The sequence below is a fragment of the Rhinoderma darwinii genome, chromosome 1 (assembly GCF_050947455.1).
Source record: "Rhinoderma darwinii isolate aRhiDar2 chromosome 1, aRhiDar2.hap1, whole genome shotgun sequence".
Classification (NCBI taxonomy): domain Eukaryota; kingdom Metazoa; phylum Chordata; class Amphibia; order Anura; family Rhinodermatidae; genus Rhinoderma; species Rhinoderma darwinii.
In genome coordinates this window covers 252,342,054-252,368,870 of record NC_134687.1, presented here as the reverse complement: position 1 = coordinate 252,368,870, position 26,817 = coordinate 252,342,054, and the positions used below count along the sequence as shown (strand labels likewise).

The 26,817-nt window shown below is 43.2% G+C and overlaps 1 protein-coding gene across 1 annotated transcript in view; it reads left to right on the top strand.

The window, feature by feature from the left end:
- The window catches only part of SAFB (scaffold attachment factor B), a 163,590-nt gene that overhangs the window by 47,142 nt on the left and 89,631 nt on the right, over positions 1-26,817 (top strand). The window contains exons 8-12 of the mRNA XM_075863558.1: positions 2,792-2,941; positions 11,647-11,759; positions 14,258-14,373; positions 21,135-21,217; positions 22,768-22,904. Of these exons, the coding sequence (XP_075719673.1) occupies positions 2,792-2,941; positions 11,647-11,759; positions 14,258-14,373; positions 21,135-21,217; positions 22,768-22,904 (599 nt within the window). The remainder of the gene's footprint in view (positions 1-2,791; positions 2,942-11,646; positions 11,760-14,257; positions 14,374-21,134; positions 21,218-22,767; positions 22,905-26,817) is intronic.

Sequence of the window (26,817 nt, the reverse complement as noted above, 5' to 3'; positions counted from 1 at the left end):
AAAAAAAAAAATCCGCAGCACCTGTCCTTTAATGTAGCTAGTCCCAGCAGATTGTGTTTTTGAGGGTTGTCTTTTGCAAAGGTTTCCCGTCCTCCACACCATCTATCGATTTCTTCAGGACGAGATTCGTTCTCTGCAGACTCAACTTTACATCTGCCATGTGGGTTCTTGAGACCATGGTGGCCTCTATCAAGACAGTTCCCTCACTCCTTGTGCAGTTTGACAGCGCCATCTTTAACGGGCGATCCTCTCCCGGTGGAACGGACCCTTGGATTCTTGATCTGAAGTTCACCCCCCCTCGCAGTACGTTGCTCGCTTCGGTGGTTGATCTCTCCGGCCATGCCCCGGGGTAGTTCCTTTCACTGAACTGGCTAATCCACTGCAATGATGCCAGTCTCAAGGGGGCTCAGCTTTTGGAACCAGTCTCAAGGAATCCTTCCTTCCCATTAACCTCCTGGAATTGAGAGCCATTTTCATGTGCCTGCTGCACTGGACATCGTCGCTGTCAGGACACATAGTGCGCGTTCAAACGGATGATGCCACGGCTGTGGTTTATGGTAATCACCAGGACGGCACTCGTTGTGATGGCTGAGGCCGCAAAGATTCTGGCCTAGGCGGAAGCCTCACGTTCGGGCTCTGACTGCAGTACGTATTCCCGGGGTTAATAACTGGGTCGCAGACTTTTAGACGTGAAACGGTGGATTCCGGGGAGTGGTCTTCTCATCAGGAGGTCTTTGTCCAAATATGTCTCAGGTGGGGTTAAATAGGCTCTGTCACCAGTTTATAACTGCCCTATCTTCTACATAATCTAATAAATGAACAGAGAAGCAAAAAGCACGGCGCCACATGGTGCAGGTCAATAGGGTTTGAAAGGAGTAATAAACGTGGTATGTTATGCTCACGTTAGTGCTTGGTGTAGATAATAGGTAGGTCCATTGGTGCTGCTGCCAGGATCCAAACCAGTAAACAGAGTGGTCACCACTAGTTAGAACATATGGAAATAGTGGAAAAAAAGGGGAGGATCCTATGAGGCGCTGCTGCGTGGCTGTTTGCAGGAAATCAATGATGATGGAAAGAGAGGTATATATAAATAGATGTTTATTGAAAACGTTGATGAAAATGGCTACGCGTTTCAACGCTGTACTAGCGTCTTCCTCAGGCCGTTAAAAACACATACATGTAAAGAGGAGTTGACCGATCAAAGATAGGTGACAGAGCGTCTTTAACGGAACGTGTACCCAATAGCCTGCAGTTTGAACCACCAGGTTCCATACTTCATCGCTCGAGATCCGGATGCCTGTGCCCTGGTCCGGCTTTTTCTGTCTCTCCCCCCTCCCCCACCCTCTTCCTCTCCTGCCGCAGCTCCTCCGGCTCAATGCAGAAAGAATTCCGGCCATTCTGATAGCCCCAGATTGGCCGCACCGTTGTTTGTATGCGGAGCTATAGTCTCTATACCTTGGAATCTACGTTTAACGGCGTGGCTGATGTCGCCGCCATTCTGCAGACTCGTGGTCTCTCGTAGAGTGTTATTTTTAATATGCTCAAGGCTAGGATTCTGCCTTTAGCTTGCATTTACCATTGTACCTGGAAGGCCTGCCTTCATTGGTGTGAGTATCGCAAGCTTCTCCCCTTGTGTTCTTTTCTGTCCGGACTGCTCTCCTTTTTTGCAGGGTGGTCTGGATCAGAGTTTTGCACTCTTAACCCTGAAGGGGCAGGTGTCTGCACTCTCCATCTTTGGTTGTCCGTTGGCGTCTAAAGCTGACGTCATGATGGGGTAGCTCATGCGGTTTTCCCTGATCGTCCACCTATCCCCCTCTTGGGAAATCAATTTGATTTTCAATCTTAGGCCTCATGGCCGCAGCCGTGATTCCGGGCACGGACGGCCACCGATTGTCATCCGAACCGTTCACATACAAGATGTGGATTGACTCTTAGTAGCCCGGACCCCAAATGCGGCCCGTAAAATGACTTGTCCTATTTTTTTGTTCTCTGGGCTCCTGGCCAATGCACGGACCATGGAAACCACGGTCGTGTGCATGGGCCCATAGAATTGAATGGGTTTGTGTCCCACTATGAACTCTGAGAAAATAACTTTATGGTGAGTACTCAAAAAAAACTGTTTTTAAAATAGTCTTTTTTTAATTTATTTTTTATTACATGGCCTTTAAAGGGTTTGTCTTAGCTCAAGGTTTTAGAAAATGATCATAGGTCTATTCCGGTACCTTCTTTAAAATGAAAGATTTACAAGGTTTTCAAATGGTTTAATTCTTGCCTGCCTCACCTTCCTGTAAATAAGCTGCATTTGAAACCCAGCCCCAACGTGACCTCTGGCATGTCCTGTGCAGAACCCGTGGAATGCTCATTCCTAGAGGGTGTACGTGGCTATTCAGATAGCCGTCCTGTAAAAGACTCCCGGAGATCTAGTGCACATGAATGGGCCACATCAATCTGCACTTCTGGAGTATGGCAACTAATTCCAACAGAAGACACCCCAACCCCCCCCCCCCCCCCCCATGGACTGTAAATGCTACTTAATCTGGAAAAGGAAGCATCTCAAATAACATTGGATTTAATATAAAATTTGAGGCATAATGCACCGTCTGGGATGCATTCAGTGAGATGAGTCAACCTCTTTGATGAAGACAACCTTATATTGGAAGCTCCATTTTCAGCACACCTGTATGTTTGTTTTTGTTTTTTTGGCTATGGAGTTGTTTAGTCTGTCTAGCAGTAACAATCTTGTTAATGTGTCCATGAATACTATGTTTTATTTTGATTCCAAACTCTTAAGGTTGTTGGTGCAAAGGTGGTAACCAATGCTCGTAGTCCTGGAGCACGGTGTTATGGATTTGTAACAATGTCCTCCTCAGAAGATGCAACAAAATGCATAAATCATCTCCACAGAACCGAACTTCACGGAAGAATGATTTCAGTGGAAAAGGCAAGTAATGTAGTCTCCGATTGACTAATCTCTGCGATGAAAACCTATGTTGCGAGAAGACCAATGAAAACTTGGTGCACGTATGTTATAATTTGCATGACCACCTGTAAATGTTAAATAATTTTGTTTTTCAGCAATGCTGCAATTCAAGCAGTCGGGCCTATTGCACAAATTGACCTTTTATTCGGCCACCAAGCACGGATCTATGTCTTCCGTGTGCAGTCAGGTGTTTTTTTTTTTTTGTTTTTTTTTTAATAGACCATTCAATAGATGGGCGAGTCTGATCTGCTAAAATTGACAGGAGAATGACCTGCTCTCAGTTTTGCGGATCGGGCACACTGATCCGCAAAAAACACGGGTGTGTGCATCGGCCCATATAATTGAATGGGTTAGTGTGCTATCTGTTTAAAAACAAAACAAACGGATAGCACACTGAAGAAAATGGGTGTGCATGAGCCCTTACTCGTCCGTTTCTTTTGACCCCTTAGTGACCACCCTATTTTAGTCCCTAATGACAAAGGAATTTTCTATTTTCGCATTCAAGGCTGTAACTTTTTTTTTTTTTTTTTTAATACTGTTGACATAGCTGTATGAGGACTTGTTTTTTTGCGGGATTAGTTGTAGTTTTTAATGGGACCATTTTGGGTTACATATAGTTTTTTGATTAACTTTTATAATTTTTTTTTTTTTATGGGGGAATAGACAAAAACCTTATTCTGACCTTGTTCTATGCGTTTTAAATTCACGCTGTTAGCTGTGCGGCGTAAATAACATGTTACATTTATTCTATGGTTTGGTACGATTACAGTGATACCACATGTATCGTTTTTTTTAAAAATTTCTTACGACTTTTGCACACTCTTTTGAACGAAAATTATTTTGTTTTTGCATTGTCTCTTGCCAAGAGCAATCTTATTTTAAATTTTCCGTCAATAGTGATTTAAGGGCTTCTTTTTTGAGGGACGAGACGTAGTTTTTGTTTGGTACGGTTTTGGGGCACATGGGACACCATGAATAACTTTATCTTGACTTCTTTGGGGGTTCAATGGAAAAAAAATAGCACTCTTGCGGTTTTATTGCGTTTTTTTTTTACGCTGTTCACCTTTCGGTTTAAACTACATGTTTTACTTTATTGTTTTGGTCGTTCTGTTCACGGCGATACCATATACGTGTACTTTTTTATTTCTTTTTTACACTTTAATGCAAATTACAGTAAAAAAGTGGTTTTATTTTGATAATCCTTTTCATTTTCTTGTTTTTTCAGTCCCTCTAGGGGACTTCACTATGAAATCTTTAGATCGCAGACATAATGCCTTGGTATACTCGGTATACCAGAGCATTATGCCTATTAAGGTGTGCCTCCCTCGGTAAAAAAGTAAAATGCTGCGGTCGCTATTGACAGCAGCATTTAACTAAACAGCCGCGATCTAAGTAAACGACGATCCCTACCGTTGGAGCAGGAGCTTGACTGTCATCAGACAACAGAGCCACCACCCCAGCCTTCACGGGACACCCGTGCAGGACTTGGACTAGGTTGTCGTGAAAAGGCAGCGGCCTAGCCTAAAACCCCTTAGTGACCGCCGTGAAAAGGCATATTGGTAGACACTAAGAGGTTAAAAACGACCTTCAACTCTGCACGGAAATTTTATTTTTAGTCATTTGTGTTTTTAAACCACTTTTAAATTATTATTTTCAATTTTATACATTATTCTGTCTGAGCAGAGTCCGTCCGTTCAGCTGAAATTGGGTCCTGCATCTCTGAGACACAGGATCAGCTAATAGTGATCACATCTAAGTTATGAACTCTCACCTACCCCATCCTTCTTTCCTATGAAATTGGGGTAGTGTTGGGACACCCCCATACACATAGGATAGTCGGCTGGTCAAGCGGAAATCGGTGGGTTCTGACGACGTTCAACTAATGTGTATGGGCACCTTAGTATCACTAAGACAAGAAGCCTAAATGCCACATTATTCGTTCTTTAACCCTTGGCTGTTTTAACATATACATGATTTCGCAAAACTGAAGAGATCAACAATTTGGCTTTAAGCTTAGAATTCAAAAGTAACATCTTGAAGATGCAGAAATGAAAACAAACCTATAATTCTAAGTGATCATATTAAGCCATCGATTTTGTGTTCTTGTGTAATAACAGTTTTCATGACCACAATTTTTAGTGTATCATGTATTGTGTTTTTTTTTATTAGCAGTTTTCCACACCTGCACTTTGGGCCTTATTTATTAAAAACCGTAACAGAAAATGTTCTCGTTCGTTGCGTTGGTTGGACACAACTGCAACTAGAAAGCTTGACACTAAGAATTTAACCCCTTCCCGACGTACACCAAAGTCAGGTAGGGGGAAGTATGGAACGGGCTCACATAGTGAACCCGCTCCATACGATGCGGGTGTCGGCTGTATGTTACTGCCAAACACTTCAGAGTAACGAGTGCGAACCCGCTGGTTTAAATCGTTAAATGCCACAGTCAATAGCGACCGCGGCGTTTAAATCATTAGAGGGGGGTGACCCCCTCTAACAGCTTATCACGCCCCCCGCAATGCAATTGCGTGGTGGCGATGGTTGCTATGGCTGCCTGGGGGCCTAATGAAAGCCCCCAGGTCCGCCATCTTTGTGCTCCTGTTAAGCTCTGCCTCTGGCAGAGCTTAATAGAAGCTTGTCAGAATCACGATATACTGCAATACATTAGTATCGCAGTATATAGTGCAAGCCATCTAACGATCGCTGGTTGAAGTCTTCTAGGGGGACTAATAAAAAAAAAGAAAAATTATAAAAAGTTAAAGAGCATAGTAAAACAATAATTAAACCTAATTGGTATCGCCGCATCCGTAAAAGTCTGAACTATTACATTATATAATTATTTAACCTGCACGGTGTACGCTGTAAAAAAGAACAAAATGTAAACGCCAGAATGGCTTTTTTTTTTTTTTTGGTCACCTAATCTCCCACAAAAAATGAAATACAAAGGATCAACACCCTCTGGCTGTTACCCTTACACCAGTCTGAATTCGAGCATACACTCCTTGGCAAATAGCCCTGTGTCCCAAGCTACTTTTTTGAAGGTCTGCTTTCTCTCCACACGCACTTTACCTCAGTTGCATTTAATAGAGTGGATTTTGAGGTGGAGGTCATAAGATTTTGACTCCGTCATTTAAACAAAGTTAAGATTGGCAAAGGTATATCAATGAACCTGTAAGGCTTTTTTTCCCCCTGGTGTGAGGAGCTCAAAGTGAAAGACAAGAGGATGGAATCTGACTTCTTTCCTTTTCTTAATTATGGTTTGGAGTAGGGTCTTGGCTTGGCAATTCTGCAGGGTACGGTCTCAATTCTGTACCTTCTATTCTAACGGTCTCTGTCCCATGTTGAAGACTTTTCTTATAACTTCACCTCACTGCGTTTCCACCGCTGGTTGCCCCCTGCGATCAGAACTTGAAGACTATACAGGACGCTCAATTTGAGCCTTTATTCGAGGCTTCTTCTAAGATCCTCTCTGGGAAGGTTGCATTCATTGTAGTGATAACTTCCATTAGGAGTGGGTTTGAGCTGTCACCATTCCAGATTCTTTACCAAGACAGACTGTCCGGCATCAAGCTTTTAGCCTCTCTGGTAGGGATGTCACGATACCAGAATTTGGACTTCGATACCGATACTTTGTGTAGTATTGCGATTTCGATAGCAAAACGATACTTTGCCAATAGTAATAAAAAATAAAATAAAAAAAGAGTTCTTCCGTTTTCTCATGTGAGGCGCAAGGTGTGATTTATTTTAAATGTGCCTCACATTAATTGTAATTAACCCCATCAGGTTTCTCAGTCCTAATGGGTTAATGTGTAAGGTACGTGATGGGGTTAATTACTATTAATGTGAGGCACATGGAGATTAAATTCATCACACCTCGTGCCTCACAATAAGTGAAAAAAACGTTATTTATTTTTTACAATGTACACATCATAAATTACGCAAAAAAAATTGTTGTGCAGGTTATTACGGCTGCGCCAATACCGAATTTATGTATTGAGACTTATTTTAATGTTTATTGTGAAAAAGGTGTGTGTATTTTTTTATGTAACATTATTTTAAGTTTTTACTTTATTTTTAAACTTTAATGGACTGGTATAGGTCTATATGCCAGTACATTAGCCTGTGTACGGATAGTACACAGGCAGTTGTTAGGACATACCTAAGTATGCCCTAACAGGAAATATGGTAAGACAGCCCTGGGGTCCTTCAATGACCCTGGGCTGTCTTCCCATATATGGTATGGCCCTCGATTGTGTCACAGGAACTCTCTGTGGTGATTCAAAGGGACATCCCCTTCCCATTTACCTCTGAATGCTTTGATCGCAGCATTCAGAAGAATAGCGGCGGAGATGAGTTTTCCCTGATCTCCACCGTTATAGACCGGGGCTGCGGCTGTGTAATACAGCCATTGCCCCGCTCCTGACAGTAAATGCGCGTGCGGTCGGCAACGAGGTGATACGACCGGCGCTGCACTAATGAGCGGTGGCACAGGTACTGAAGACAGAACATGGGGGTGTTTTGCAGTCCGCCCGCTATGTTCTGTTTTCAGTGCCGCCGCTTGTTAGTGCAGCGCCGGCCACTTCGCATCATCCTGACACCGCACACTTGTCAGTACTCAGGACTGGGGCAATGGCTGTATTGCACAGCCGCAGCCCCGCTCACATACATTCATGTGTTACTATACTTGTGCGTCCGCACATCTAAGTATCGAAATACATGAAATAACGGTATCGAACCATTTGGGGATGCAGAGTATTGAAGTTTCGATTCATCGTGCGACCCTACTTTAGTGTGAAAGACTGCAACATGGTCTTCAACTCTTACCTTCGCCAAACTTTACAGTGTTCACACTATGAGCAGTCTCGGCCGCAATATTCTTCAGGCTGCTGTATGATAAGCAGGTCATGTGGCAGGTCTTATTTCTTTGTTTCCATCCCATAGTGCGGTGTCCTCAATGATTCTGAGAAAATTGGATTTTTATAGTCACCATAAAATCTTTTTCTTGTTAAAATACATATCGTGACGCAGATCCTGCCCTTGTTCTACTTCTGCACAAATTGATTATCCTGGTACCTCTGGTAGGGGCATAGCCTGCATAAACAGACGCTTTATCTAATCTGTCCTATCTAATCTGTCCTATCTAATCTGTCCTATCTAATCTGTCCTATCTAATCTGTCCTATCTAATCTGTCCTATCTAATCTGTCCTATCTAATCTGTCCTATCTAATCTGTCCTATCTAATCTGTCCTATCTAATCTGTCCTATCCTATCTAATCTGTCCTATCCTATCTAATCTGTCCTATCCTATCTAATCTGTCCTATCCTATCTAATCTGTCCTATCCTATCTAATCTGTCCTATCCTATCTAATCTGTCCTATCCTATCTAATCTGTCCTATCCTATCTAATCTGTCCTATCCTATCTAATCTGTCCTATCCTATCTAATCTGTCCTATCCTATCTAATCTGTCCTATCCTATCTAATCTGTCCTATCCTATCTAATCTGTCCTATCCTATCTAATCTGTCCTATCCTATCTAATCTGTCCTATCCTATCTAATCTGTCCTATCCTATCTAATCTGTCCTATCCTATCTAATCTGTCCTATCCTATCTAATCTGTCCTATCCTATCTAATCTGTCCTATCCTATCTAATCTGTCCTATCCTATCTAATCTGTCCTATCCTATCTAATCTGTCCTATCCTATCTAATCTGTCCTATCCTATCTAATCTGACCTATCCTATCTAATCTGACCTATCCTATCTAATCTGACCTATCCTATCTAATCTGACCTATCCTATCTAATCTAACCTATCCTATCTAATCTAACCTATCCTATCTAATCTAACCTATCCTATCTAATCTAACCTATCCTATCTAATCTAACCTATCCTATCTAATCTAACCTATCCTATCTAATCTAACCTATCCTATCTAATCTAACCTATCCTATCTAATCTAACCTATCCTATCTAATCTAACCTATCCTATCTAATCTAACCTATCCTATCTAATCTAACCTATCCTATCTAATCTAACCTATCCTATCTAATCTAACCTATCCTATCTAATCTAACCTATCCTATCTAATCTATCTCTAATTAATCAATGGAGAAAAGAATGTTACATTGAGTATTTAAAAGTGCCTTAATCCATATTTGCAATTTCCTAAACTTAAATTTATAATTGTTACCAATAAAAAGGTGCATAAGACACTGCACATGGACACATGCTTAACTTTAAATCTTGGCTTGCTAATTCTGCTTCCAAGCAGTTAGTGACAGCGCTCCCTTTTGCATGTTCCCGTCTCTTTGGACCTAGATTGGCCGAGATTATCTACGGGTGGCATGAGTACCCATGTTCCTCAAAACTGGGTCAAACGTGCTATCCCAGTCAAGCAGACGGGTCCTCGTTTTCGGTCCTTTCGTGGGTTCTGCAGCACGTTGAGCGAGTGTATAAGGCGACTGCCAAAATCCGTCTGCTAGGATGGAGACATGCATGAGCATCAAGTGTAATCTGAAGAGCCATCTCGTTGTCCTGTCTGAAGGAGGATTTCATCAGGATGCCGTCCAGGTACGGGGTGACCGACTACCCCCAGTCTAAAGGAGCGCCATCACAATAGAAAGAACCTTCGTGGCCAGACCGCTGGCAAGGGCCATGAATTGGTAATGACGGGATATTCACTCGTGAGTTTGACAAATGGAAACGTGCTGATACGTGTCCTTGGTGTCAACTGAGGATAGAAATTCCCCCTGCACTATGGAAGCAATGACCATTCGGAGAGATTTAATTAGTAAAGGACGACTTCGAACTTTGGGTGTCTCCTTTTGGAGCCTCAGGGATTAAGGGCTGTGGTCTTCACTGAAATCTTCCCTTTAATCTTCTGGAACGGAGAGCCATTTTCCTGAGCCTGTTGCACTGGACAAAGTCGCAGTTAAGACACCCAGTTCAGGTTCAAACAGATAATGCCACTGCCGTGGCTTATCTGAATCATCAGGGCGGCACTCGTAGTGTGGCGGTTATGGCCGATGCTGCGCAGATTCTGGCCTAGGCGGAAGTTCGATGGATTCTACAGATTTTTCGCGAGGCTAAACCGCTTTGGGGAAAGGTTCCCCTTTTGTGTCACATCTCGCTCTGCTCTAGAGCGTTTGGACTTCCCTACAGGCTGTGCTCCATCAGGCTTCTGTCCTTCAGTTGTGTAAGGGGGGGCTAAGTGGTCTTTGAACACCTTTTGTCAAGTTATATCAGGTGCACACCTTTGTTTCTGCAAACGCTACCCTAGGTCGCAAGGTCTTGCAGGTATCCGTAAAATAGATGATCATGTCCTGTGTTCTGTTCTCACTCCTGGGGGCTGCTTTAGGACGTTCCATGTTCTGTGTCCCCTAATGTAACTTACAAGAAAACAGGATTCACCGTAAAATCCTTTTCTTGTCCAGTTCGTTGGGGGATGCCTCCCACCTCATTGCATTTCCAATGTTTTTTGTTCATTGTTTCCAGTTTGAGGGATTCTCCTCTATTGTTTGACGTTCTTCCCTCACCTTGTATCTGCTTCTCCTTGCAGACAGACTGAATAGCTCAGTGTCTGGGCAGGTTATATCCTGTAGGAGGGTCAATTTTTTTTTTCAATATTTCCTCGTGTCAAGCCTTCTAGTGGCAACAGCATATACCTACGGTCTTTTTTTACGTTGAGTTATAAATAAAAAAATTCTGTTACCCGTGCTGTAGCGCTGTCTCTTAGTCTCCCCAGTTTACACGGTGATAAAAACCAAAACTGCAGTAAAACCACATGCCGCCTTTTGCGACGCGTTACTCGGTTTTGCGGCAGCTACCGCAGTGTGTACAGTCACTTTTAAGAGGTGACACAAAGCAGAAAATGGTGCTACTCTTATCCACAGCCTATACTTCTGCAGGAAATTTAAAGAGCCTATTTATCAACCAGTTTATCAATTCCCTATCTCCTTATTAATCTTATAGTCGCTTTGCTGCTAACTACAGTGTGATTTCTTTTAATCCCTTACCGACCCACGACAAAAATACACTTCATGGAGAGCGGCGGGGTTATATTTGGAGCGGGCTTACGCGCTGAGCCCACGCCAAGCACCCCAGCTGTCGGCTCGTAACTTTGCAAATAGTGTTTTTTGTTTTTGTTTTTTTTTTAAAACAAAACACACTAGTTATTAGCAGCAAAGCGCCTATTAGGTCAGTTAGGAGGTAGGGAATCGATAAACTGGGGACAGTATCTTTAAAAAAATCGGAGGGGTATTGGCTGTGTACGAGGAGCCCTACAGTTTCTGCTCAATCTCCACCTCCTAGTGGCTGAAGCCTTTACCCATACTGAATTTTCTGTCATCCAAAGATTTTATAGTGAGCAGTCGGTTAGACACTATTATTTTATATAGTTGTTTGTTTTTCCCAAATTTTCTCACACAAACTTTTCAATACAAAACATGTGAGTAGAGCCGTGGGCTATGTTCACGTCTGAGTCTTCTGTCAAAAATCCAGGACAAAAAAATGCAGCGCTCACTGCATGGTTAGTTTCCATCATGCAACAGATCCGGCGCTTCTGTTCTCATTTTTCTGCACCTATGATTGAGCAGAAAAAAATTGCAGATAAAAAGTTTTTCTGTGTTTTAATGTTTTGTTTCTCCCCCCGCCCTCCTGTAGGCAAAGAATGAGCCTGCTGGTAAGAAGCCTTTAGACAAGAATGAAATTGAGCTAAAAAAAGAGAAGTCATCATCAAGTAGTGACCGGCGACATTCAACCGACAAGTCCGAAAAGTACGATTGTGATACTTTTTTCTTTTATTTTTTTTAAATTGTGTTTCCTCGCTGTATTTTACATGTGGTGATATGAACCCATCTGTGACCATACACATTTGATAGGTTTAGCTGACCTTTAGCTAATGTGTATTGCCACGTTTTATTTACTTCTTAAACTTCTAGGCCTCGTTCACACAACAGGGTCCGAGTGTCGGCCGTTTTTCCCGGCCAGCTTGCATCCGTTCCGGGCCATGTTGCCGATTTTGACCCGTTTTTTTTCACTGTCAGTTTTAAAATCGGATTAATTTCATTGAAATTTGTTGCCACACACAGCCCTCCTGGTAGGTAATGCCGCCCAGCCCCCTGGTGGCTAATGCCGCCCAGCCCCCTGGTGGGTAATAGACTTCTATGGGGGCAGGGTAAACGGCCGAAAATAGGGCATGTCCCATTTTTTGACGGCCAGGCTTCCCGGGCCGTTAAAAAAATCGGTCGTGTGAATAGCCCCATTAGGGGTCTATTGTTCCTACTGCAGCCGGGTGACGGTCGATTTTATGAACGCCCGTCACCCGGCCGGGAAATCCTGTCGTGTGAATAAGGGCTAACTACTGGAGTTTTTCCCTTTTTAGCTACAGCTACAGTCCAATTGAAAACATTGAGTTGTATGCTACCTTGTGGACTGCAGCTGTCACTCAAATAGTTTAAAGTCAATCAGTAGCCCTACAAATAGGTCTAGCTGTAGCCCCAGCCTTGGGGTCCTTTTACACAGGCCAATTTGGCCATAAAAACGAGCGCCGATACACGAGACAGCTCATTTATTGGCGCTTGTTTGCTACTTTCACAAGGAGTTACTATGATCCTTCGTCCCCATACATTTCTATCATGTCGGCAGCATGTCTCCCTGTTTACACAGGGTGATGTGTTGCAGATGACGATGATATTTTATGTCGCATAAACTATCCAATCAGCCAATGAACCTTCGTTCATCGGCTGCACACAGAGCAATGATCGGGAACGAGAATTCATATGAACCCTCGTTTGCCCGATTATTGGCCCGTGTAAAAGGGCCTTAAGGCCTCATGCCCACTTAATTTTTATTTTTTTTAGGGTACTTTTTGTTTTATTAACCGCTAGCACCCAGACACATTCATTTCAATAGGGCCATACACACTAATAATGTTTTAACGGAACCGTGTGGTTGGTCCATCAAAAATAGGACAGGTCCTACTCCTGTCCATTTTTGACGGAACAGTCTCTGCATTTTCATTGATTTGGTCCGTGAAACAACGGACCGCACATGGAAGCCATCTGCGTACTGTCCATGTTTCACGGATCTATCGTTAGCGGCTGTACAACGGCCGATGGATTCGTGCATTCAGCCGAATGGTAAACTGGAATTTGAAATGGACATTGACATGATAACAAGATAACCTTGCCTATTGACTCTGCTTTGTCTGTTTAGTGTCTTATCTGAAGCAGTACAATACACCTGTCGTTCTATCATTAAAGAGGCTCTGTCACCACATTATAAGTGGCTTATCTTGTACATAATGTGATCGGCGCAGAGTGTTTTCTATTTAGAAAAACAATCATTTTTGACGGAGTTATGACATATTTTAGCTTTATGCTAAGGAGTTTCTCAATGGACAACTGGGCGTGTTTTACTATATGACCAAGTGGGCATTGTGGAGAGAAGTGTATGACGCTGACCAATCCGCATCATACACTTCTCTCCATTAATTTATACAGCACATAGCGATATAGCTTTTTTGCTATGTGCAGCCACATAAACACACTATAACATTACTGCAGTGTCCTGACAATGAATATACATTACCTCCAGCCAGGACGGGATGTGTATTCAGAATCCTGACCACTTCTCTGTGAGCACAGCGAGATCTCGCTGTAAATGACAGCTTACAGCGTAATCTCGGTAGACTACGCCTGCTATGCTGTAAATCACAGAGAAGTGCCAGGATTCTGAATACACATCACATCTTGGCTGGAGGTAATGTATAGTCACTGTAATGACACTGCAGTAACGTTATAGTGTGTTTATGTGGCTGCACATAGCGATTATAGCTATATCGCTATCTGCAGTGTAAATGAATGGAGTGGAGTGTATGACGCTGATTGGTCAGCGTCAAACACTCCTCTCCACAACACCCACTTGGTCATATAGTAAAAACACGCCCAGTTGTATATTGAGAAACTCATTAGCGTAAAGCTAATACAGGTCATAACTCTGTCAAAAATGATAGTTTTTCTAAATAAAAAACACTGCTGTAATCTACATTACAGCGCCAATCACATCATGTATAATATAGGCCACCTATAATGTGGTGACAGCTTTAACTGCCTACTAGTGTTTTTTGTGTTTTTTTTTCCCTTTTGATGAAAGTTCCCTTCAAAAACTAATATGTATATATAATATTGTTGTTTTTTTTTTTCTTTTAATATCACAATGTGTCACATTCTTAAAATTTTAGCAATCTGTTTGTCTGCATGGTTGATTAAAGGTCTTCACCGAACAAGAAAGATGTGTCTGATGATGGCGATCATGGCAAATCCACGGATAAGGATAAGGATGATCGCGGAAGTAGAACTTCTGATCGTTCCAGAACTAGCAAATCTGGTATGTCTAGTGGTTTTTAAACCAAACTGTGTCTCTTCCTGCTTAAATCCCCACCGTCATGATCTATAAGATACCTATAAAACTGAGCAAGATCTGTACTCTGTCTTGAGCTATAGGCTGTTACTGCTTCTGCTCCAGTTAAGCCTGGTCTCTTTCAATCGGTGGTTCTGAGCATTCTTGCTGACTGACGGGGCCACACTCCTAAAGCATTGCCCGCACGTCATTTTCAGAATGATTACAGAAGCAACATTCAGCAGCCCTGTATTCTGGTCCAAGGGGTTATGCAGCACTGTTTGTTTTATGGGCATTTCATAGTTGCCCTTATTTAACTCTTGCTGCCACATTAAGTGTCTCACTTTTGACATACACAAATAAAACTTGACTTCTAAAATAATAAAATCATCTTTTTTCGTTTAAAGTTTTCACTGGATGACACCGTACCATGGGTATAGGTCGCTGACACTAGATTAATATTAAAAAAAACTGTGGCTCTGCCCAGTAGGTTATACGCTTTGCTGAGCACTCCGCTTCTCAGTGTTCGCATAGTGGCGGCGGACATGTCCTGCACTGCAGGAAATTCTGCTAGATTTTTTTTTAGTTCATTTTTATTTCCTTTTCAGGTGTAGGGTGAGAGTCCCTTGTGTGTTTCGCTTGGTAACTCCTGCAGGCGCTGGTCTGAAGGAATTCTCACTGTTTCGGTGGATGCCAGACATTTTGGCGGATTCTCTTCCCACCTTAGTGGATGCCCACCTCTCTGGTGGATATTCCCTGCCTTGGTCACCCAGTTCCCGATCATTACCGCATCGGCAGTTGAAGATGCCAAACAGCCGCACCACGTGTGTTCGTTTTCCAAAGGGGTGACCGGCTGCGCCTGAAAACAACTGACAGGCTCCATTGGGAGCTGCTCTGGATGGGGAAGGCGCAATTCAGACTATGCCAGCGGACTTTACAGCATTATATAGAGGGGGTTCTGCTTCTGAGGTGTTGTCCTTGCTAAGGGTTTTTTTTAACACTTATGTGCTGACAGACATTATTTTCCTTTTCTTGCTACAAGCCGCGGCGTTCCGCCGTTTGCACCATTAATTTAGGCCCTTGCTTCGGTTCCCCATTAGGCCCCAAGCTGGTCACGTTCCCACCCCGTCTCTTCCCTGCTCCGCCGGTTTTTCGCATTCTGAACGGTAGCAGAGCGGGACCATAAGTCACATTCCCGCCCTGCCGAACCAGCGCAGTCCAGGTTTTGCTGGAGGGGAGGGGGTTTTCGTTTCCCTCAGACGGTATTCACTCTATCACCTGGTAGTGAACACCATAGTACACTGAGCTAGTGTACTGTAGTCATACAGCGCTTGGAATTCTTCCTGCTTCACGGAGGACACAGCACCTAGGGGGGTCTGGTAGGATAGTCATTGGCTATAGTATTATTTTTTTTGTAGAAGGCTCAATATATATAGTCCCTAACCCCCTTCCATTGTAACGCACTTTGCGTGTACGCGGTGCAGTACAAAGTTTCCATGCGGCAGGCCGACCCAGTCTGTGTACAGTGTCCTCCATCTAAACCACCACAGGTTTCACCAGCTCCCATGGTTAGTGAGCATAGTACCCCCCATTGGGCGGCTTCCCTCACCCAGGCTGTTGATAATCTCGCCCGCCTCTCTCAGGCCGCAACAAATGCCTTGCTCAGCAATTAGCATCTCCATTGCCTTAGCCCTCTAAGGCAGCACAAAACATCCAGGCCATCAGAGATTCTTCCCTGGATTGCACTCGTTCTAGTTCTCCAATTACATCCAGCAAGCACGCTAGGAAATCAAGCATATACTTCCTCTGATTTTCCTTTTTTCCTTTCAGGCGTCCTTCATTCCTTTTCATTCAAGAGATATATCTGAACCAGCTTTTTCAGGAGACGTCTCCCTGACTCTGAGTTTGAGTGTAATAGAAGTGAATCCACTCCTCCTGCTGTGAACGATCTCATTCAGGCAGTGAGTTATAATTAAGATTTCGGATGATCCTGCTGAATCCCCTCAGAATGAGTAATTATTGCATCTCTAAATTGGACTCACTCTGGTCTTTCCAGATCATAAGGGTTTTGACAAATTTTGTTTTCTGATGCATTGAAACACCCTGACCGGCCTATACATGTGTCCAAGAATGCGGACTATAGGTTTCCTTTCTCTGATGAGTGTATTACCAAATGGTCAGCTCACCCCAAGGTAGATGCTCCCATGGTCCGGCTTTAGGAAAATACCTCACCAGTAGCAGATGCTTCCGCCTTAAAGGATCCAGTTAATGCCAAAGTGAAGTCTGGCAAAAGCCTCTTTTAGCGCGACTGCGGCCTCAGTCAGACCCTCTTGCAGAATTTTGGGTTAGCTGTCCAATGCCTCCTCCGTGCCCCTCCAGGGCCCAGATTTTTTTTTTCTCAAGCCATTTAAAGCCTCCTCCATCAAGGAGTAATTGGATAGTTCTGTAGTTTGTACTGGAACAAAGGGTTTTGTTCAAGTCTATTTACAGTACAAAAGAAGGATGGATCGCTTTTTCTCCAATTTTGGATCAGAAACTTCACAATCGAAGTGAAGATTTGAAGGTGTCGCATGGAGTCCCTTCGATCGCTGGTCTCTACGTTTTGGTGGTCGACTAGTTCCTGTCTTCGACATCAAGGATGCTTATCTTCATGTTCCCATTGCTCAAACACAGAAGCGTTTCCTGCGCTTTGCAGTAGGGTTGTCACTATACCAGAATTTGGACTTCAATACCGATACTTCGTGTAGTATTGCGATACTCTATAACAAAACGATACTTTACCAAATATAATAATAAAAAAAAATTTCTTCTATTTTCCGATGTGAGGCACGTGGTGGGATGAATTTTAAGCCTCCATGTGCCTCATAGTAATTGACCCAATCATGTTCCTTAGTCATAATGGACAACATTGGGTTAATGTGTGAGTTACATGATTGGGTTAATTACAATTAATGTGAGGCAAATGGAGGTTCAAAATTCATAAGATCTCGTGCCTCGCATTGAGTGAAAAAGCAGTTTTTCTTTTATAACCGAGTAAACCTCATAAATTACGCTATAAATTTGTTATTACGGTCACGACCATACCGAATAGGTGTATTTTATGTATTGAGACTTATTTTAATGTTTATTGTAAAGTGTTTTGTTTTTTTTTGTGTTTTTTTAAACATTACTTTTATTTATTTTTTTAACTTATTTTTAAACTTTAAAGTACTGGCATATATCTATATGCCAGTACATTAGCCTGTGTACTGATGGTACACAGGCAGTTGTTAAAACATACCGAAGTATGCCCCAACAGGAAATATAGTCACAGCCCTGGGGTCCTTCAATGGACCCTGGGCTGTCTTCCCATATTGTATGTCCCTCGATCACGTCACAGGGATTCCTTGTGACGTGATCCAAAGGGCACCCCCATTCTCATTTACCCCTTGAGTGCTGTGGTCAGATTTGATTGCAGCATTCAGGGGAATAGCGGTGGAGCTGAGGTTTCTCTGATTTCCACCGTTCGAGCGGGGCTGCGGCTGTGTAATACAGCAATTGTCCTGCTCTTGACCATAAATGTGCGCGGTCAGCATGAGGTGATGCAGCCGGCGATGCACTAATGAGCGGCGGCGCAGGTACAGGAGACTAAACATAGGGGTGTTTTGCAGCGCGCTTGCCATTTTCTGTCTTTAATCATTAGGGCAGCGCTGGTCGCATCAGATCATGATGACCACGCGCACACATTTGTCGGGACTCAGGAGCTTGGCAATGGCTGTATCACACAGCTGTAGCCCCGCTCTAACAACATTCATGTGTTACTATACTTAGCTGTGCAGCCACACAGCTTTGTATCGAAATACATGAATTAACGGTATTAAACAGTTTGCGGGTGCACGGTATCGAAACCGTATCGAAGTTTCGACGCATCGTGCAACCCTACTTTGCAGTAGGTACCGAGCATCTCCAGTTTGTGGCCCTCCCCTTCGGGCTGGCTACGGCTCCAAGGGTCTTCACCAAGATCCAGGGGGACAGCGGTTATCCCATACTTGGACAATCTACTGTTAAAGGCACCCACCAAACAGGATAACTAGGACAGTCTCCACATTACACTGGGTTGTCTTTGCAGATTTGGATGGCTGATCAACAGCACGAAGTCATCTCTCACTCCTTCTCAGAGAATAGTTTTGGTTTTTTAGGGATAGTACTGGATACACAAACGACCAGGGTATTCTTACCCAAGGACAGGATCACCACTCTGACAGGGAGTTACAGTACTATGGAGGAATGCTCCTTTCTTCATCCGCTTCTGCATGAAAGTCCTGGGGATGATAGTCCCAACCTTCGAGGCAGTCCCATTTGCTCAATTTCACTCCTAATCTCTACAACTGGCGATTTCTATCTCGTTGGGACAAGCCTTCCGACTCCTTGGATCTGTTGATCCGTCTGCCCCTTTCCGTCAAGAACGAGCTGCTCTGGTGGATGTCTTTCCCCAACATCTCTCAGGAAAAACCCTTCACAACTCTCCACTGGCAAGTCATCGCAATAGACACAAGTTTGTCCTGCTTGGGGGCGGTCTTCGGCTGCCTCATAGTCCAGGGCACCTGGTCCGACAAGGAAGCTCCACTCCAAATCGACATATTGTGGTGGAGGACCATCTTCCTGGCCCTGTCTCACTGAGCGTCTCCTATCCAGGGTCTTCCAGTGCGATACAGTCAGACCTCTTTACAGCAGTGGCGTACATCAATCATTAGGGAGGTACAAGAAGCAGGACTGTGTGGATAGAAACAAGATTCTTAGTTGGGCAGAACAAAATGTGCCAGCAATCTCTGTAGTGTACATCCCAGGAGTAGAGCACTGGGAGGCGGATTACCTGAGCCGGGAACGCCTGGATCCCGGAGAATGGTATCTTCATCCTGAGATTTCTTTCCGCATTTGCATTCGGTGGAGCTTCTAATTTTGCCTCTAATTTCAATCACAAGTGCCTGGACAAAGTTACCAGAACCTCAGATCCCAGGGCCATAGGAGTCAACGCTCTGGTTCTCCCCTGGTCGTCTTTCAACCTGCTTTGTGTGCTGCACAGACCCTAGGGCACTTTAAACTACTTGTCTAGCCTTCTGTTTTTGAGATATCGGTGCCTTTTATATTTGGTGCCTGATATATAAATTGGCACCTGTACTTTCAGTTGATCATTTCTTTTCATTGAAAGGGCAGGGGGGCATGATACTTAGCGCTATGACACTATTAAATCAGCTACGGACAGTGTCAGAGCGGCTTGGGCTGTGTGATTTCTCTCACGAAATTAGTCTGGTCATCACTGTCTGACAAGAGCTGGAGAAGGGAGAACGCAAAGCGCCACCGCTACGGAGCAGAAGAGGCGCAGAATAATTCATCCTTCTCTTCTGTGGCGGCTGCAGCGTCGGAGCTATCCGTGTGCGCGCGCACTCCTCCTCTCTCCAGCTCTCTATGTGCAGTCCGACTAGTGATTTGTATATCTGTTCTTCTGAGCATCTATGCCTCTTCTAATGCAATGCTATGATTTTATTTGCTTCGCACTGGCTTACTCCATTTAAGTTTACTGTCCATCAATATCCCCTTTTCCCTTTTTAGTGTAAGTTTTGCTATTTTAATATAGAATTGTAAAATGTGTTTCCTCGTCCCATGTGCATAACCGTACTTGTATTTACAGTAAACTTAATTTTTTACTTCGATGTTCAAGCCTCAAGCTTCGTCAAAATTGGCAGAGCTTAGTATCCTCTGCAAATCTTCACTCTATAAGCCAGCTACACCGTAATAAACGTTTTGAAAATGAGACCCCCTGTAATAACTGCAACCTAATAGAAGAGTGTGCCATAAATAACTAATGTTTCTTTCTATAGTTCAGCCAGTTAATTAACTGAAGTACACGTTTTCTCAGTTGCAGCATTCGCGTTTTATGTATCTAAAAGTAGCGTTTAAAGTGGCTCTGTCACCAGTTTATCAATTTCCTAACTTCCTAGCTTTAATGCTGATAACTACAGTGTGATTTATTATTTGCAAAGTTATGAGCATTTTTCTAAATATGGTAATGTAGCTCGAATAGCCAAATAGAAGGTGACTCTTTCTTTTCACTCCGGGCGGTGTAATGTTTTCTGTAGGACGCTGTCCAATCGTCATACAGCTTCTCCCCCTTCCATGTCCAGCAACACAGTGTGATCATAGAGTATACAGCTTTCACTCCAGACTGTGTATTCAACTGGCGATATCTCCGGTTGTGTCACAGCTACAACTGTGGTCCTGGTGTCATATGAAAGATATTAGAATCGCTGTTCTAGGTGGTCCACAGCCTGATATATGGATGTTTGAAGTGACCCCCCTTCCCCCTAGACAGTCCCTCGCAGTGTGTGATTCAGCTTCATGCTGATAGGACAGCGTCAGAGGCTGTGAGGAGGCTCCACCTCAGGAGAATTGCTGGTGTCACCTCCCACTTGTCTAATAAAGGCTCATTTACATATTTAGAAAAAAGCTCAGAACTTTTAAAATAATCGTTTTGGGACACAATTGTCACTAGTTTTATCAGTGTGACAGCGCCTATTAGAATGGCTAGGAGATAACGCGTTCCTAAACTAGTGACAGAGCCGTTTTAAAGTTGCGTATGTATTGAACAAGTTTCTATATTTTTGCTGTGTGTGTGTGTGTGTGTGTGTGTGTGTGTGTGTGTGTGTGTGTGTATATATATATATATATCTCTCAACACATACATTTTACCTTCTTGGTTGTTTACTTTCTAGGAAGCAGAGGAGCTGAAAGGACAGTTGTCATGGATAAATCAAAGGGGGAGCCTGTAGTTAGTGTAAAAACATCTTCTGAAAGGGTAAGGTATTGTGTAACTGAAAACTGTTACTACTTTGATAGAGCTAATAAGAGAACATTAAAGGAGTTTTCCTATAATCCTTATTAATCACCTATCCACAGGATAGGGGATAAATATCTGATCAATTGAGGTCCGACCACTGGGACCCCTGTTGATCACGAGAACAGGCTTAACTTGCAGTTCTTGGGAGCCCCATATGAATGGAGCTGTAATGCGCATAAGACCAAAAGGGCAGGTCTCGTGTGGTGGTCCAAGGAAGAACAATTGGTGAACAGGGTCATGGGCACCCAAGTCTAACTGATGAGCAATGAGGGAGCAAAGGCTAGCCCATCTGGTCCGATCCCATGTGTGGGTTCTATAATGTTTAAAAAACAAAAAACTTCCCATTTTTCCTCTAAAGTAATGTAGAAAATATAAAAATAAACAAAATTGGTATCGCCGCATCCGTAGAAGTCCGAACTACTACAATATAACATGATTTAAATAGAAAAAAATAAAGAAACCGCTGGTATCTGTTGTTTGGTCAACTTGGAGCTAAACAAAGTCATCTAATAGTCATATGTACCATAAAATGATACTGATAAAAACTACAGCTCGTCCCGCATAAAATAAGCACTCACACCACTCAACCGATGTAAAAGTTATGGCTTCTACAAAATGAAACGCGTACATTTTTTTTTTTAACAAATTAGTTTTTTCTTTGGAAAAGGAGTACAACTGTAAAAAAACAAAACAAAAAAAAACTATCAATTCGGTATTGCTGTAATCGTATTAACCAGCAGATTAAAGGTAATTTGTCGTTTTTTAGCTCACGGTGAAAGATGTAAAAACAGAACCGCCAACAATAGAGGAATCTGTTTTTGTTTTTTTCTCCCCACATAGAATTTTTTCAGTTCCCCGTACATTATATTGTACCAATTAGAATATTGCCAATAGAAACTACAACTCATACCGCAAAAAACAAGCCTCCACACCACTCCATTGATGGAAAAATTAACGTTCTGGCAATGCAAGGTGGGGAGTATAAAACAAAAATGAAAAAAAATAAATGGCTGTGACTGCAAGGGGTTAAAATCCATTGACCGTAAAGATGTACTCCATGTTTCTTTCTCTTTTTTTTTTTTTTTTTTCTCAGACCATACAAATGTAATGTGGACAGGTGTATGTACTTGGTGCTGTTTTTCACGGGCCTCTGATCTGGGGCGCCGTAGGGTCATGTGGTCTGTACTCTGACAAATCATCCTACAGCGTCTACTTTAGAAACCGGATGTCCATTTCTAAATGCAAGTCTAAAACCTTTATCAAGGCTCCCATAAACTTAGATTGGGAGCCTGACTTCCAGTCTATACAGCAGACACTGTAGGATACAGGGAATCCGAATGATGTGACCCTGCGGTGGCCAGTAAAATGCAGCACCAGGTAAATCAATACACATGTCCACATTACACCACATTTGGAAATGTAGGGGGGTGGGGGGTGGAGGTCTTCTTTAATGGAAAAGGCTTTTTCCATTCCAGTACATTTACAACTTTTTTGTTTTATTCTTTTAGAGTTCCAAAAGCCAGGATCGAAAATCTGAGAGTAAAGAAAAAAGGGAGATACTGTCCTTTGATAAAATAAAAAAACAAAGGGAGCGTGAACGCCAGAGGCAAAGAGAGAGAGAAATAAGAGAAATGGAGAGACAGAGGTATGTTTATGCTATACTATTATAGATTGATCTCTAATGGTATTTGTGTTTTGAGGTCCTTGTAAAGAAAACCGAAGATACTTCGCTATACAGAATCACTTTTTGGTGCTACTTTTTGGAAAAGTAAGTCATTTGCTTGCAGCTCCCTAATCTAATTTTTTAGCACTTACTCTTGTTAGCTACAGGATTGATGGAGCTCAGGGATTCTAATGGAATTTTCAAGTTCTTCGTAGTTTTCTTAAACATCTATAAATGGACTTCTTACTGCTGTTTGCTAGTTTTGTTAGTGGGACAAACACCATTCAGCCATAAAATTTAAACCACTGATCGGTGGTGTGAATACCATTGATTAGTTACAATGGCACCCGTTATGAGGTGGGATATATTAGGCAGCAAGTGAACAGTCAGTTCTTGAAATTGATTTGTTGAAAGTCGGAAAAGTGTAAGGATCTGAGCGAAGAAGACAAGGGCCAAATTGTGATGGCTAGACTGGGTCAGAGCATCTCTAGTGGGATGGTCCAAGGAAGAACAGCCGGTGAACTGCCAACAGGTCGTGGGCGCCCTTATGTGCAATGGGGGAGCAAAGGTTAGCCCATCTGATCCGATCCCACAGCAGAGCTACTGTATCACAAAATGCTAAAAAAGTTAATGCTGGCTATGATAGAAATGTCAGAACACAAAATGCATATCAGCTTGCTGCATTAATGGCTGTGCAGCTGCAGACTAGTGATCCTGCCCATACTGTCCACCACCGAAATAACCTAAAATGTTCATGTGACCCTTAGAATTCGGCTATGGAGCAATGGAAAAAGGTGGACTGGCCCGATGAATCACCTTCTCCCCAATCATCCTCCATGACCGCATGCAGGAGGTTGGCTTCATGTCTAATTAGGGACAGGAAACAGAGTTAAAGGCTCAATCTCCCCCAGCATAGCAGTATTTTCCTGTACCTTTGGAGACATGACAGATGCTACACCTGGCCGGTGAAGGTTTTGCTATAGGATTTTTTCAATTTTTCTTACAGACTTTGTCCTTCCTCCCTAGTTACTGTATCTGCTGTGCAGAGCCTTTCCTCATTCTCTGGCAACGTTGGAAGGGATAAGGTGTGCTTCGATCCATGGTATGCCCAGCCACCTTCTCCCCCTTCCGGTATCCATGGGCGTGAGATGCATTTGTGATTTCTTCCGGTCTTTAGAACGCACGCTTGCGTCCCAGCGCTGAATCTCAGTGGTGCGTCTCACGTGACTCTGATCTTCCGGTTTACCCTGGAAGTCCTTCTGAGGAGTTACGGTAAGCGCCGGTTTCCTTTTATTAATTTTTTCTTGCCACGGGGGGTGCCGTTGTCATTCACTGGTGCCCAGCCTATGGACAACTTGGATACTTAGGCCTCCTTTCGCTATTGGGGCCTTCTGAAGGAGATCTCGCATTGGGCAAGGACATTTTGTGATCGCCATGGCCCCCTTTATCTGCCATTCGATCTGAGGTCTCACTACTTAAGGTAGGAGAAAGTCTTCTAGCTTTCATTATGCCTAAAAGGTGTGCCACCCGCTCTGAAGCTTCTGAGCCCAGCACGATCCCTGGCCCAGTAAGTTCTGGGGAGGGGGGGGGGTCCTATGTATGTTTAGGGGGGGGGGGGGCGCCCTTCTCATTCTTCTCTCCCTTAAGTATTCCCTGGTAGAAAAGGATGTGGCACACAAATCTAGAACCTGTGGGAGATCTACTATCCGCAAGTGTGCTATGTGTGCCGTTAGGGTATGAACGCACATAGGTGTAAACACTTTGGATTTTCCGTAACTGATTAATTGTGGAAAATCCGCAGCGTATTACAGTAAAAGCAATGTGGGTGAGATTTCAACAAATCTCGTCCCTGCACATCAGAAAAATGGCGCCAAAAAAATTCCCACAAATAAATTGACCTGATGTGGAGTTTCTTCAGCCGCAGCATGTCAAGTAATGCTGCGGAATCGCAGTACTTTTGTTGCGGGTTTCCCCATTGAATTCAATGCGCTGCTTAAACCCGCAACAAAGTAGTGTGTTGCGACAATTGCGGCCGAATCACATGTACTCGCAAGTAAGAAAAATTTCTTACCCAGAGTTCCCTGCTTCCTCTCCAGTACTGCCTCCTGGGGTGGTGTTTCATCCCATTTGACTGCTGCAGCGGTCACATGGCCTGCAACGTCAACAGAGGAGGCATGACTACGGGCAGAGAAGAGTGAGAGGCGAAGTATGAATCATTCCCTGCGGTTTTCAGGGCGGATACCCTGCGCAGCTTGATGCGTATCCACCCTGGACACGCTGTGTGTTGGTACCCTTAAACTTCCCTCATGTTATAAGAAACCTCTGTCAGCCCTGTACAGAGAGGATTCTTGAAACAGCCCTTCCTTATGGATGACATAAAATCCCTAATACGACAAATTCAGTCATCACTGTTCTCTTTATCTGTTTAAAAAGGCATACTATGAGTCTGAACCGGACCTAGCTTCCACTATAGGTGATATATTGGAGGAAGGAGAAATATAATATTTTTCCTCTGAATATATAAATGGACTACTTTTAAGCCATAAGAACAACTATGGGTATTGAAGAAATTCAGGAAGTAAAAACTGTTCAGGATGAAATGTTTGCTTTTCCAGTCCCTGATAACCTAAAGAAATAGATAAAAAAAAAAAATGAATGTTGAGACCCTGAAAAGAAGTTGGGCATTTCGGGAGAAATTGAAGACAGCTTTTTTTTCGATGACGACTTTGTCTACTTGGGATAAACCCCCTAAGATTGATTTTCAAGTAGCCAAAGTGGGAAAGACCATTCTTCTATTTGAAGACATCTCCCAGCTTAAGGATCCTGTGGACCGAAAAATAGTGAGCCTATGAAGAAAGGCCTGGGATACTTCAGCTTGCCTCCTAAAAGCAAATGGCTTCTACCGAGCTAGATCTTTTGTTTCTCTGGTTAAACCAGTTAGAGGTCCATCTATCAGAAGATACGCCCAGAGAAGAACTCTTGAGCTCCCTTTCCTTACTATTACAGGCCTCAGCGTTTCTGATAGATTCCTCTGCTAAATCTATTGTAATTGCTGCCCGTGGTGCAGCTCTTTCCAACTTGGCCCTAAGGGCATTATGGTTAAAGATGTGGACGAGGTGGCAACATCTCAAAAACCAAATTGTGGTATTCCATTTGTAGCTGATCTTGTATTTGGCCCAGCCATAGAAGAGGTTTTTGAAAAAGCCATAGATAAATAACAGACTCTTCCGGACCAAATCACACTAAGCAGAGGAGTTCCTTTCCTCCCTCATTTCAATCTCTGGAATACAAGGGGAAAACTGGTAGATGTCGCTATGCGAAAGGCGGTAGAGGCAGGAATGTTTTCTATAACTCCAACGGCAAGCCTCGAGACAAACCGTGACGCCATTGTGAGAGACAGGATCTTGAGCTACTGGGAAGAGTGGGGAAGGATATCCTCTAACCAATGGATTCCGAATACCATACGTCAGTAGTAGAAACTAGAGGGCTCTTCTTATCCACCTTCCTTTGTTGTCGCTAGGTTTGCCTGTCCTATTCTTCAAAAGGAACTTCAGCCGAATATCCAAGATCTTCTCCATCTCCAGGATATTGTTCCAAAGCCAGAAGTGGGTCAGGGTCATTACTCAAAACTTTTTCTGGTAAAGAATCAAATGGCTCCTAGACAACAATAATACATTTTAAACCCTTGAGCAAATTCATCAAGGACCATCGTTTCAAGATGGAATTTATAATAACAATTCCTCTAATTGAGAATAATTGCCTGATGCTAACGGTGGATCTCAAAGATGAATATTCCCATTCACCCATTGTACCAGAAGTTTTTCAGATTTGCAGTAGCTCGAAACCAAAAGATCCTGCGTTACCAATTTTACCTCCCTTCCCTCTGGCGTCTGTT